The 14,066-nt window shown below is 47.1% G+C and overlaps 1 protein-coding gene across 2 annotated transcripts in view; it reads right to left on the bottom strand.

The window, feature by feature from the left end:
- Positions 1 to 4,425: 4,425 nt before the first annotated feature.
- Positions 4,426 to 14,066, bottom strand: part of LOC142578059 (uncharacterized) — an 85,526-nt gene continuing 75,885 nt past the window's right edge. For both annotated transcript variants that reach the window (XM_075687475.1, XM_075687476.1), the window contains exon 7: positions 4,426 to 4,713. In XM_075687475.1, the coding sequence (XP_075543590.1) occupies positions 4,459 to 4,713 (255 nt within the window). In that variant the 3' untranslated portion in view covers positions 4,426 to 4,458. The remainder of the gene's footprint in view (positions 4,714 to 14,066) is intronic.

Raw genomic sequence — 14,066 nt, 5'->3', positions numbered from 1 at the left:
TGCAGATTTGCCGCTTTATTATTCACCATCACTACTACCTGACATTATCAACGAGGCGCATAAAAAAACAGAAACAGAAAACTTTCCTTTCACATTACGGCTAACTGCCCCCACCCCTCCCCATTCCTCTTAGTGCAACCAAATGTGGACTCATTGTGACGCACCGTCTTTTTAGCACACAGTCGGGTATTGAAAATAACGGCCGTTTAACGTTGGGATGGATAGTTGGGCGTGTTGCTTAAGCATGATCTGAAGTGAAGGTGCGACAACCGTCGTTGTCGCGTGTTCACTTCAGGTCATGTCTTTTAACGCTTTCCATAACTTGGCTTAGCAGTTCTTTCCAAACATCATCAGCAAACCCATTTAACTTTCCACGAACAGCCGCAGTAGAGATCCCCGATTTTCGCCGAGATTGAGTGCTCTAGAATATATAGTTCTCCCACTGAAATAGAGTATAAGCGCTATGCGGTTCGTAAAACACTTCTAACGTTCAGGAGCATTTGAGTAGATAATTTACTCCAAAGGCCGTAATCAGCCTCTGCAATTTGAAATTTGCCTATACGCGCACTTTATTTCCAGCAATTAAATTTAGGCAAAGTGTGTCGTTCTCTTGACCGGGGACACCGGCGAAGCCCACTAAGCGCCCCATATTGCGGAATAAAATGGGGAGAAAACGAGTATTCCGTTATTGTTTCAAAAGCTTATTATTAAGCCTGAAACGTTAAGCTTTCGCCATGCATTATCCTTAATTTGCCTCTAATTTACGCCGCATGTGAACTAGAGGAACATGCTATGCTGCTCCGGTTAACATGAGACGATATGACGGTATCAACAGAGATTATCCGATACAGGTGATCTAAGAAAAAAAGAGGATGATTATTATCGCACCGTGTGTACTGAGGAGATATCGCGAAGGTTTTCGTTAGGTTATAGTTTTCAATGTAAGAGTTTGATGATGTAGGGCTCAGCTCAGTGTAGGGCATAGCCCACGTTTCGTGTATATTTGCTGTGCCTGTTATCAAGCTTCTACATGTGCTGCAGCTTTTGTGAATGTTGGTAATAGCATACGCGTATCATTCCCAGAGGCTCGACGCTCGACGAGCGCTACGTCGAGCGCTTGTGCGCTCGACGTAGGCATTAGACACGCTTGTGCAAACTATTGAAAAACGATTAAAATTTGGGCTGGACGGCACTTATTCACATGGCGTGGAAGGAACCACACTGAACACATAAATTGCGAGCCGATCAAAAGCGACTCGCACCTGGCAGAACACTGAAAATGGTGCACGTTTCAAGCTCTCTTCAAACAAACGTTCATATTCAAAGAAACCAGCAGGATGCTGTCAGAGGAAAGTCATATGCTTCATAAGGCGAAGCACTGTTTCCCTTTTTTTTTAATTTCCCCGTCTTCGTAGTGAATGGTAGGGGTCAGGTTGTCAGCGCAAATAGGTACCGATGCAGAGGTCATGTATACTTTCGTGCCACCGAGTTGCCGGGAGCGTTCATCACTCAACGTACGTGTTTTAGATGCACGTAGTGGAACGCGAGAGGTTTGGGGTCTCTGAAAATTCGTAGGCTGCGCCAGAGCTCTCCGGGAGGTCAGTCCTCCGCGTCTCCAGCCATCGTTTCCCCTGCGGCGACGGCAGGAGGGGAAGATGGCAGTCACCTCCAACGCCCCCACTCAAGGTTCTGTGCGCTACACAAACATGAAAAAGGCCTAAAAGTATAGTCACATATATGCTACATCCACAGATGTGCAGGTTAACGGCACTGTTTGTGACAAAAGTACACAATAAAACAACAAACGCTACTTAGTGACCCTAACTCTGACAAAAGTATGCTTTCAAATGCATCACTCATTTATTAAAGCGAATATCTTCCTACAAACCTGTAGTTTTTTTTTCTTACACTGACAATCGTTCCACAGGGCACAGTACAGGAACAACTCCTTTTTTTTACTATTCTTGCGTTAGCATGCTTAGGGTTTTAGCGCACTTTGCGGAGATTGTCTTATAGTGGTATATTTCGACATATCTATGTATGTTTGCATCTGACCAGTTTCCCACCTACCAGCGTCACTGCGTATTCCATGGTCGAAAGGGTGGCGCATCGGGCTGCTCTGCTGAAACAGCAGCGGTCAAGATGAATAATTAGACCACCTTTGGTCACTGAGTATGTGACAATCTGTACATACATGCTTCTCTTCAATTAACCTCTTTCACGCCGACATGGTTCCCTGTAGATCCAGGTTTGGGTAGGTATCGTTGTTCGATAAAACTTTTTGGCGTCGACTTGGAGCACAGGATCTATGTCCCGCTCGGTCTGTGCTGGTCTTCAATAAACCTCTTTGATGCCTGTTCGGGTCACTGGGTATGGGGGTAGGTGTGTGCCGCTCTTCAGTGAACGCATTAGACGCCAGCTTGGGTAACTAGTCGTGTACCACTGGAAATGTGCCGCTATAAAATGACAAATAAGATCTCTTACATTTTTTCTAGTACTCAGCGGAATCAAGCCCAGGTCATGAGGGTTCTTCAGGGACAGCGAAACGACGCATTAACAGGCTGCGCCACAATTTCACTGAGTATGTGCTGCCCTTCAATGAACGTGTCCCAAGCCGAAGCTTCAGCAAGCTTCGCAATGAATGTACTGGATATGTGCCGCTCTTCAATGAACCTCTCGCGAACTTGGGTCCCTGAGTGTATGTGCCACTGGGTTCGTTGAAAGGGACAGAACAATTCTCAGTGCTCGCCGGCCCCGACACACCATGCTTCTTAGATTTTAGGTGATGCGCGAACTTCTCGGCAGCGCCACCAGATGCCACACCGTGTCCAGAAAGAAGCGAGAGGGAGGAGCTCACATTACGCGTTCTCAGCGTCCGCACGCTCCAGCGCGTCTCGCACTAAGCAGACCACGTGCAGGCTTCCTGGCTGCGCCGCTAGATGGCGCCGACGGTTCTTAGGGAATGCTAGAATGAAAACCACTCATGGCATATCTGATTAACTCAATCAGGCTAGGTGACCATTTCTCAGCGCCCCGTTTCAAAGGAGATGTCAATAAATTATCATCATCATCGAGCGCAAATATGGAGCCTCGCTGCAGTACACGCCTCATAGGTAACGTGTTTCGATGGTGGGGATACGTTATGCGCTATAGTGATTCAATGATAAACCCATTACCGTTGACAGTCATCGTGAGATGGATGCTGCCAATTTTTATTATTGATTTGTCGGATTGAACAACAAATATGATTTGCCCGTTCTAAGACGATAGCGGCCTGTATTCTTACGTATTTGACTGTTATGATAAATGCAGACTGATGGAAGACCTTTCCAAAATATAACTATGGTTTCGATGGCGACCAATATATCTCAATGTATCTAAATGCAGGGTATTTTTGCTTCGCGAATGCAACGATCCTATCAAAGATATTTACTATTTAGACAGCTCCATTTAGATGTAAACCTGTGCATACCGATATGTAGGCGTACAGATAACGAAATTCACTTCTTTGGCACCACACTTGTACCCCGTATTAACACGCTACGGTACCTACAGAAGAGGCTAAGATTCTCATCTGCGAAGTTAAAGCCTTTAACTTACACAACAGTGGTAAGTCCCAAATTGCAATGCGCTGCATTTATCTTCAATCACCATCGAAAGTGCTTTATTGACGTATTAAAATTCATACAAAGTCGCACCGTTCGATTCGCACGCTCTGACTATTGATCCCTTACAGGGTCACTGAACTAAAGATTCGCACCACTCTTTCCACTTTAAGTCACTGCCGGCCGGAGGACCACTATATGTTCGTTGGTTTCATAAGTACGCATGCACTTTATCACCAAATGATTGCGTAACACCGCGCTCTCACTCCTTTAGCCGGACGACAATGCAATACACATTTCTTACCCTTACCCGATGACTGTCCTGTTTGACGAAATGTTTTCCTTCATTTATCCAAACATACGAATAGCTTGCCCGACAGTGCAGCGCAGATACGTGATCCTGTACTTCACATAGCTTATATCAGCTTTGGAAGCTGTGTACAGCAAATTTTACCAGAACCTGGTCGTGTACGCTGGCCAATACGCCCGACATGCTACGGAAAGGAGCTTGAGCGAACGTTCACATCCAAAGGTAGACTGCCCAGAGCAGGCTTTCTACATAAAGTATATTTCCGGTTCATAAGATGGTAGGCTTCGTATCTGAGAGGCTGGCAGAAAAGTACATGCGTGTAGTAGCTAGAGTTATTGTTGATAAACGCGATACCCGACACTTGGTTACTTGAACTAAGTGCGGAGTAAAACAAGTGAAGTTTATTAACTAAACAGAAGCTGATAAGCTCGATCATTTTGTTGGTGTTGAAAGCATGAAAATCTGTGTAAATAAATCCATGAATTGTTTCAGACAATGCAAAATATGACATTGGGTTATTTCCATCCCCATAATAGGTTTATTTCATTTTGTTAGCGTCACTTGATTTCTTGTTCTTGGTTTTGCCTTCGTAGTTCGGTTAGTGCATACTAACAGGTGTTTATATGTGCCTGTTATATTGTATTTTAATTTGTGACGACGATCTCCCTGTAATCCCTTTTCTATGTCGTTCAATCTGCCGATACCTACAGCAAAGTAATCAGGCATATCTCCCCTTCTTTCCTTGACTTTGTATGCAAACCACCCATCGAATGTAACTTCTGCAAGGAAATGACATTTCTGAAAAAAAGAACAGAAAGCAAAATTAAAACCGAAAGCATCGCTAACTGAAAAACACATCGACGTACATGGAAACAGAGCTTGCGTTCACAAAACGGGTAATACATGATGAATTTTCTCAATTTCTTGGTATGTGGGCTAATGAGCGATCGCACACCCAGTGATGGTCTAGGTTCGTTGACTGAGTGCAATAACACTTTAACCGCTAGAAACTGCGCGAGCGGGCCATGTGAGTAATGCACACCGCAAGAACGGTGCCAAAAAGATATGTGCGGCGAAAACGTATTCAAAGACGCCACCTTTGTTTTTCCTGCTTTTACGCGCTTTTGATCAATTTATTTGCTTCGCCATAGACCCACAAACCTGTTTCACCTCTCTCAGTACCCTGTTATTATTTAGCGATAGGCCCGTGCTTAGCCACCGCGCACTGATTATAAGTCGACGGTGATGTGATTCTCAGCGAATTACTCGAAGTGTCACCTATGCAGGAAGTTGCAAATGAACATTTGGGGCGGCGCACGCGTTGTTCCAGGCCAGCAACGGAAAGGTAATGTGTCCTTGGCCATGTCGCCGACCGTTCATTCAGTGATAAATACGCCTGCACGAAAGTTCCGAGAAACTTCAGCATTTACATTACGTTCAAGTAGAACAGAACAGTGGCATGGCACTGGCTGCAAGTTGAATATTTTCTTAGGCGCTAAAGTCTCAGAATCAAAGAAGATAAGGAAGGCAAATGGTCCTACACATCAATTTAGATGGCTTGCCATCCAGCTTTAGCTATACTTGCGCTGCGAAGTCGAGAAAATTATTAAATTATTTGTAAAGCAAGAAGGTTTGGAGGAAGAACGGGACCCATGGCTTTCCAAATGATTGCCTTCCCTAGAACTATACTCACTTACACACAGTGCTCTTAACTATACTTTAAACACCATCGCGCCAACAACGTAAAAGCTGAAAGGCCGCGGAGTACCACTACTATGCATAACGCTTCGAGAATGAACTGTCTCGGGAATCCACGGTCAGTTTTTTAAACAAACAAACTCGTTAAAAAACAAAGAGTTCTTGCGCTCTATAGTGTTTCCGAAGTCTATGCAGATGTAACTTTTGAGACCCTCAGCTCCTTTGTGCTGGTTTCTGAGGCACAGAAAGAAGGCTGGGGTACATTTATTTCTGAGTGCCTTGCGGCGAGAGAAACAACGTGAATATACGATCCACCGCCCTTAGTAGCCATGAGTTTCGTGTAGACCTCAAAGCCAGGAAGCATTTTTGCTGAAGGACAAGTGTATAAGCAGCTACTACAAGTTGTATAAGAGGAAGGTCTGCAAGTTTATATTTTAATATAGGAACATAAATGCGGCAGGGAAGCTGCTTGAAAAAACGAATAATTTTTTTTCTAGCATGATATCGAATGGGGATAGTTGTACAAAACTGGATATTGCATGCGTGCTGGAAATCAACGGGGAACGCGAAGATTGAAATACCCTTCAATGCGTAGCGGTGCGTGTTTGATTGCGAAGCATTCGTGGGAGGTCCCAGCAAGCAACTTGGCATGCTTTTGTGCTTACATTTATTCGCGAACGGATTATCGGCGGATCCTCTGCCCAGCCCTGCCGACACCCATATGGCGTTCTTACTATTGTGGCGCACCGTCCAAGTTACCCGAGGTTCACGGTTTTAACTATGACGGCTGATGATGATGAAGCTACAGATAGGAAAAAAAATGGTCCATGGGCAGTGTATGTCGTCCTCGTAACGGACACAGGTGGGGTCTATAGAATATCAGCTGTGCGTTTCTGAGAGCCGCGTACCTTGCATGACAGATGGCAAAACGGGAGCGTCTGGTTAAACGCTTCGGTGTAACCAGATGTGGGGCGCGGACGTAGGACGCGTTGCGAAAGAACGGACTGATCTTGCTTTCACGGCAGTGGATACAACTCTAAAGCTCAAGAGAGCAAGCGGGCACGTCGACCTCGATAAGTGGCACACAGGCGACGCGGATGGTTCAGCTGGAAGTCTGCGGCTAGCACCACATGTTTCTAAAAAGCTGCGCACCCAAGCTAGCAACGTTTCATCGCCCTAGTATGAAAGTGACAGTCACTGAAGTATACTTACGTGATTTGAATACAAAAGCGTAATGATTTATCTAATTAATTTGTTACGTACATGATACGCGACCTCATAGATTGTCAAATGTCATTCGCAACTCTGCCTCAATACCTCGTTCTAATTTGTACCAACTTCAAGATGTCTGCATTGTCCTGAGGGGTTTGAAACTCCCCGCCAGTCGAGGTAGCTATGGCAGGGATTATTTACTCGCAAATCATTCAGACTCTGCGGTTGAGATGAAAATCGTGACGGACGATATGAGTTCTGGCCAGCATGATATGCGAGCGTAAGTGTCGGAAATGAGCACCAGAAGGCTTGCTGAAAACAAAAATTCTAAACATAGTTATCTCGACCGAAAAGTCTGTTTGGCTTCGTTTTGCAGACTGCGCACACGGTGCTCGATTAAAGTTAGGCTGCAGTCTCTCACACACGTCACACACGCTGCCGAACGGCTTGTCCGTGAAGTCGCGGTGAAACCTAGCCGTCGCAGTCGAGCTTCATCTCAGCAGAAGAATATGGTTCCTCAAACGTTCGTTGTGGGTGCGTTGATTGTATCTACGGCTTCGCCTGCTTCTCCTTGTTGTTCGTGTTGCTGAACGACGGTGGCGATTGCAGTAGCTTCGATCTTGGCACGTTGCCACACTTAGTAAGCTTCTCTATAGTGTTTCAATTTCTCCTCCCTTTGCTACACTCTCAAAACAGTTTGCACCCTTTGGGGTGTATATTTGTCCCACAACGATAATCGTCATCTGCCTTGCTTTCGTTTCCTTTCTTGAAAACTCGGCGCTCGCTACTTTCCTGTCGAGAATGCTGCGTCACACTGATAAGGTGCATGCCGTTCGTGACTGGGAATACCGGGCTCTCAGCGTTAAAGAAAGGAAACGCGGGCAAGACTGATGACGATTATCGTTGTGGGACAAATATACACCCCAAAGGATGCAACTGTATTTAGAGTGTAGGGTTTTTCAGCAGGCAACTTTGCCTTTGCTTCAAATTTGGCAGCCTGCCGCCACGCAATAAAATGTAAATTATACAAATTTATAGAATTTATAAATTTATAGAATTTTCAAATCGTTTTCAAAAACCGTCGACCTCCGCTTCCACGGTGGGCGGCGGTTCTCGTCGCCCACCGTGACAGGCTGGGTTCAGCCTGTCACTTGCGCTAAAGCGCAAGCACAGACAACTAAACAGACAACCCAGCCGGCGCACCATCTATGTCGAGACTGAGCGACCAAGCGCCGGCGAAGCGGTTGTTAAACCCTCGCCTTGTCAGGTCGTACCGCAGCGGCGAGGCTTCGGGTTAGCGCCACTGGGATGACTCTCCGCAGCGGATCACCTGGTGTCACGTCACAGCTGCCACACTTGCGCTCCGGCGGCTCAAGGTCGTTGCGACACGATGAATGACCCTGCGAGACATGTAGTAGTATGGCTATCGCTCTAAAGGAGGCGTCGCAGAATAAGACAAGATGACCCGGCCGAATAAAGCGAGAGGAGCCAGACCCTCTTGGGAGTACATTGAAAGAGTTGGAAAGGCGCTCTTGTCGCTTGCAATGTTTCCACTCAGAAAGCGTCCGTGCAGCCGGACGAGAAAAAAAAAGCACGTTCGGTGTGGAGGTGGACATAGTCGCCAGTGTTTTCCTTTGTTCGGTTCCCATCTAGGTGAACTGTGTACGACACACGAGAGCGAGGCGTTAACGCGACGGAAATGGGGACATACCAAGCAGTGAAGTCGTAATGCCATGCCTAGAATGCATCTTGCCATTATGTAAAGTGTCCAGGTTTTGCAGAGAGGGGAATGGCCTACGTGACCTTTGAATTTCCTGACTGACAGAGAGAGGATTCACACCGCGTCCGCCTCGAGCACGGCTTGAAGATATGGCGCAACCGTAGGCTAATGAGGTTGAAAAGTGGCAGTACAGGTATTGTGGAAACAACAGTTTGTTCGTTTCATTATTTTTAGTCCTTGTTTATATGTTTTGAGATCTCCGAGACTAGAGACCGTTTCAATAAGCAAGTTTATAGTTTTATTTAGATTGCTTCTTTTTGGAGCTCACAGACGTTCTGAAAGAGATGATTTGCGCACGCATGAATTTAAACACATTTATTTAAACGCATTTGCTTTAGACACATTTGCTTTATTGTGGGAGACAGGCTTTGTAACGTCAAGTACAGATTATTTTTTAGGAGCCTGTAGCGTCGAGTTGGAATGTCATTGCAGTTTTTGAAATTGTTGACAAGGTTTTTCTTTGAAGGCAGAATGTGTTAGTTTTGAGGAACCCTTGTTTAGCTGCACAGTTTTGGAAGGTGTTTGCACCGTTTTTTTAACGCGTGCCTTGCGCGGGCACAGATAAGCGAAACGTTGGTGCATGTGTCACGTGTATTTGGAACACGGTAGCATCTTGATTTTCATTTGGAGCTTGCGTGGAAGTACTCAGAAATCAGTTTTGAGTGCATAATTCATGGAAGATTCCTTTTTTGTTTCATTAGCAAGTATTCTGTGTGGACAAGAGAAAAGAAAGACTGGTGCGTAAATCGCACGTAGGTTTGGCCGTGAAACAACAGCGACACTGATAATTCATTCAAGTGGCAAAAGTGGCTTCCAGTCGCAGTAGTAGGAGTTATAACAACGGCTTTCGAATTTGAACAGCCTGTTCATCGCGTTTGCACTGCGCATAATATTTAAGTTGTTCATTTAGGGCATTTTGGTGCAGTCTAACTTTGGTCTTGTGCAGCGCGACAGTCTGGTTTTGTTGAACTCGGCGGAAGATGAGAGCTTGCTTTGGCGGCACAAAATATTAGGACCAACTTATTGGGTCAAACGACGAAGCCTGGTGGGCTTGTTGAGAATAACGGGCGCGTGCGTGCCATTTGTTGCTTTGTCACTGGAAATGACTCTTCTGTGCCAGATGATGCGAGGCGGTTGTGAATACTGGTCTACTATCAAAATTGTGAGCTTCAGCGAAGTTTTAGAGATTTGATGGCTGCTTTCGTTCACTTATTAGGTAGGACAGGTGGGTAGATTTGTCCGCTAGACCGGACGGCTCGAGCAGGGCTTTTTCCAGTGCCCTGTGGTTGTGTCTGTGCTTGTGTGTTCCCAGGTAGAAGGCTACAGAGAAGCGAATGCTAGCATTCAAGCTGCAGAGTGTCATAGTCGATCACTTTCAGTAGGAACCCCGAGGTCGCGACCGAACACCGACGTTTCTGGCAACTTGACAGCTGGTCCCCATCGGGTCGGATCTGCCGTTGGCTGAGGAGTCTGTTGCGCGCCAAATCGGCCGTGCGCATTCTTTGGGAGCTCCCCACGAGGCAGTTTCTTCCTCTGTGCCCACCTAGACGGCGATGGGGCCCGACACCACTGTGACGCTCAAAGAAGCTCACTTCGAGGCGACGAGAGCCGCCGCCCACCGTGGAAGCGGAGGTCGGCGGTTTTTGAAAACGATTTGAAAATTCTATCAATTTATTGAAGGTCTATTTTTTGTCACATTAAGGAAGTATGCGGAAAAATTGCATATATTAAATAATGCCAGTAGGGTTTTATGCCTGGGAGCTTAGCTCTACTTAGCTCTACTTTTTCTAAATGATTTGATACGAATAATCTTGTCAATGGTGAAATCGTCTGTTCTGTTTTCTTAGAGCTTACTAAATAAAGTCCTTACGATTATAAATCACATGATTTTATTTCAAATTATTGAAGCATTTGGAATAACTGGCCCAGCCCTAGCCTTCCTAAATAGTTATTTTTCTTATAGGGAATTAATTGTAAATGCGTGTGAAATTTATTCCTGTTCTAAAAAACTTGGCCAAGGGGTACCACAGGGCTCAAACCTGGGCCTTTGCATTTTTTCTCATAATACTGATATGCCTGATGTCACCGACGTAATTACGTTCGGTACGCTAACAATATAATTATATCTACAGCTGACAAGTGTATCTCGTCTCTAATAATCAAACCAAATATGATTCTGGGCAACTTAATGGTGCGGCGACAACCATCTAATCATTAATTCATCTAAAGCAAAATTTTAAGTCTTCTATTCTCGCCAAAAGTTGCTGATTAATCCTCCTTCGGTAATCTTAGGCAATCATTTTGTTCCTATTGGCGATTTCGTTTCACTTCTAGGTGTTATCCCAGATACCCATATTGTCACGTGGTGGTGACGTTGAATAACACAGTAGCAATACTGTGAACGACAAAAATAACTTTTATTGGGCGAACCTGTGCCCACAAAACAGGCTACACTTAAAGCACAACGATAGCGGCGAACACGGTCGGCGATCGTCGAAAATCTGATCAGCGGGTGCAGCGCGTCGGCTTTTATACAGCAGTCATTGAACGTTCCAGACTAATCGTTGGGACCTGCGTGCCTTCCACAAAGTTCTACACCATTCACGTCACGCGATGAAATCAGATAACACATGGTTCGGCGACAACAGACAGCGGATAGAAGCATCGATAACTTTCCAGAAACTTCGGATACATGCAGGCGCGTGCCGCGCTGTGCGATATCATTTGTTAAGCGACGAAACGTGGTCGCCCGATAAAGATAAGTACACGTGTCATTATCCCCCTCATAAAAAAGCATCGATCCCATGCTGCAAACAAGCGAAAGTAATAAAGAAAAGCACTCGTAGCAAAGAAAACAACAAAATAAGTAAGTTCGTCAGCGTCCGTAGAAGGGTTTAAGGCGCACTACGTGGACCACTTCAGATCGTGCGCGGCGCCGCTGTGAGTGCGAAATGCCGTCTGGCAGGACCTCATAGTCCAGAACGCCAATGCGTCGGATGACCTTGTAGGGTCCGAAATAGCGTTGGAGTAGTTTCTCACTGAGTCCTCGTCCGCGTATCGGGGTCCATACTCAAACACGGTCGCCGGGCTGGTACTCAACGAAGCGTCGTCGGAGGTTGCAGCGTCGGCTGTCGGTCCTCTGTTGGTTCTCGATCCGTAGGCGGGCGAGCTGTCGGGCTTCTTCGACGCGCTGGAGCTATGTAGCGACGTCAAGATTATCCTCGTCAGTGACGTGCGGCAGCATGGCGTCTAGCGTCGTCGTCGGGTTCCTGCCGTATACTTGCTTGAACGGCGTGATCTGTGTTGTTTCTTGCACCGCCGTGTTGTTAGTGAATGTTACGTACGGCAGGACGGCATCGCAGGTCTTGTGTTCGACGTCGACGTATATTGCTAGCATGTCGGCGAGGGTCTTATTCAGCCGCTCCGTTAGACCATTCGTCTGCGGATGGTAGGCAGTTGTCCTCCTGTGGCTTGTCTGGCTGTATTGCAGAATGACTTGCATGAGCTCTGCTGTAAAAGCCGTTCCTCTGTCGGTGATGAGGACTTCTGGAGCACCATGTCGCAGCAGAATGTTCTCGACGAAAAATTTCGCCACTTCGGCTGCGCTGCCGAAGTGCGAAATTAGAGCTTTAGTAGAGCTTTAGTTTCAGCGAAGCGGGTGAGATAGTCCGTCGTCACGACGATCCACTTATTTCCGGAAGTTTATGTCGGAAACGGTCCCAACAAGTCCATCCCGATCTGCTGAAAAAGTCGGCAAGGAGGCTTGATCGGCTGTAGTAGTCGCGATGGCCTTGTCGGTGGTGTCTTGCGTCGCTGACAGTCTCGGCATGTCTTGACATAACGGGCGACGTCGGCTGTTAGGCGCGGCCAGTAATACCTTTCTTGTATCCTCGATAGCGTCCGGGAGAAGCCGAGGTGCCCGGCGGTCGGATCGTCATGTAGGGCGCGCAGTACTTCTGGACGCAGCGCCGACGGGACAACAAGAAGGTAGTTGGCGCGGACTGGTGAGATGTTCTTCTTCACGAATAGATTGTTTTCAAGCGTGAAAGAACATAATCCGCGCTTAAATGCCCTGGGGACAACGTCGGTGTGCCCTTCCAAATATTCGACGAGGTCGTTTAGCTCCCAGTCTGCCCGTTGCTGTTATGCGAAGTCTTCCGCGCTTATCATTCTAAGGAATGCGCCGTCATTCTCGTCGTCTTGCGGCGGCGGGTAAATGGGGGCGCGTGATAGGCAATCGGCATCGGAGTGTTTTCGTCCGGACTTGTAGGTTACAGTGATGTCGTATTCTTGTAGTATGAGGCTCCACCGTGCCAGCCGTCCTGAAGGGTCCTTTAAGTCAGTTAGCCAACACAACGCGTGATGGTCGCTGACGACTTTGAATGGCCTCCCATATAGGTAAAGGCGGAATTTAGCCGTAGCCCAAACGATGGCGAGGCATTCCTTTTCGGTCGTAGAATAGTTGCCTTCCACTTTTGACAGCGACCGGCTAGCATAAGCTAGCCAGTCGCTGTTCGACTCCGTTTCTCCTCTGGAATAGAACGGCACCGAGGCCTAGGCTACTGGCGTCAGTATGGATTTCTGTATCGGCGTATTCGTCGAAGTGCGCAAGTGCCGGCGGCAATTACATGCGTCGTTTGAGTTCTTCAAATGCGTCGGACTGCGGCGTTTCCCACTTGAACTCAACATCACATTTAGGTAGACGTGTCAACGGCTCAGCGATGCGTGAAAAGTCCTTGACAAAGCGCCTGTAGTAGGCACACATGCCAAGGAATCGACGCACTGCCTTCTTGTCGATGGGTTGCGGGAACTGTGCGATGGCAGCTGTCTTTGGCGGGTCTTGGCGGACACCAGATTTGCTGATTACGTGGCCTAGGAACAGAAGCTCATCGTAAGCGAAGCGGCACTTTTCCGGCTTTAGAGTGAGCCCTGATGACTTGATGGCCTCTAGTACTGTCGCAAGCCGCTTCAGGTGATCGTTGAAATTTCCGGCGAAGACAACGACGTCATCCAAGTAAACGAGACAGGTCTGCCACTTCAATCCTGCTAAAACCGTGTCCATCACGCGCTGGAACGCTGCAGGCGCCGAGCACAGTCCGAATGGCATAACCTTGAACTCGTAGAGGCCGTCTGGGGTGATGAAGGCCGTCTTTTCGCGATCTCTTTCGTCGACTTCTATTTGCCAATAGCCAGACTTGAGGTCCACCGACTAGAAGTATTTAGCGTTGCAGAGGCGATCCAATGCGTCTTCTATCCGTGGGAGGGGGTATACGTCCTTCTTCGTGATCTTGTTCAGACGACGATAATCGACGCAGAAACGTAGGGTTCCGTCCAAGACTACAGGAGATGCCCACGGGCTTTTGGACGGCTGGATGACGTCGTCGCGCAGCATTTCGTCGACTTCGTGCCTTATAACTTCCCGTTCTCGCGTCGAAACTCGGTATGGGCTCTGGCGGAGAGG

This window comes from Dermacentor variabilis, chromosome 4 (assembly GCF_050947875.1).
Source record: "Dermacentor variabilis isolate Ectoservices chromosome 4, ASM5094787v1, whole genome shotgun sequence".
In the NCBI taxonomy this organism is placed as follows: domain Eukaryota; kingdom Metazoa; phylum Arthropoda; class Arachnida; order Ixodida; family Ixodidae; genus Dermacentor; species Dermacentor variabilis.
Note: the sequence above shows the minus strand (reverse complement) of the source record. Positions and strands in the feature narration are given on the sequence as shown.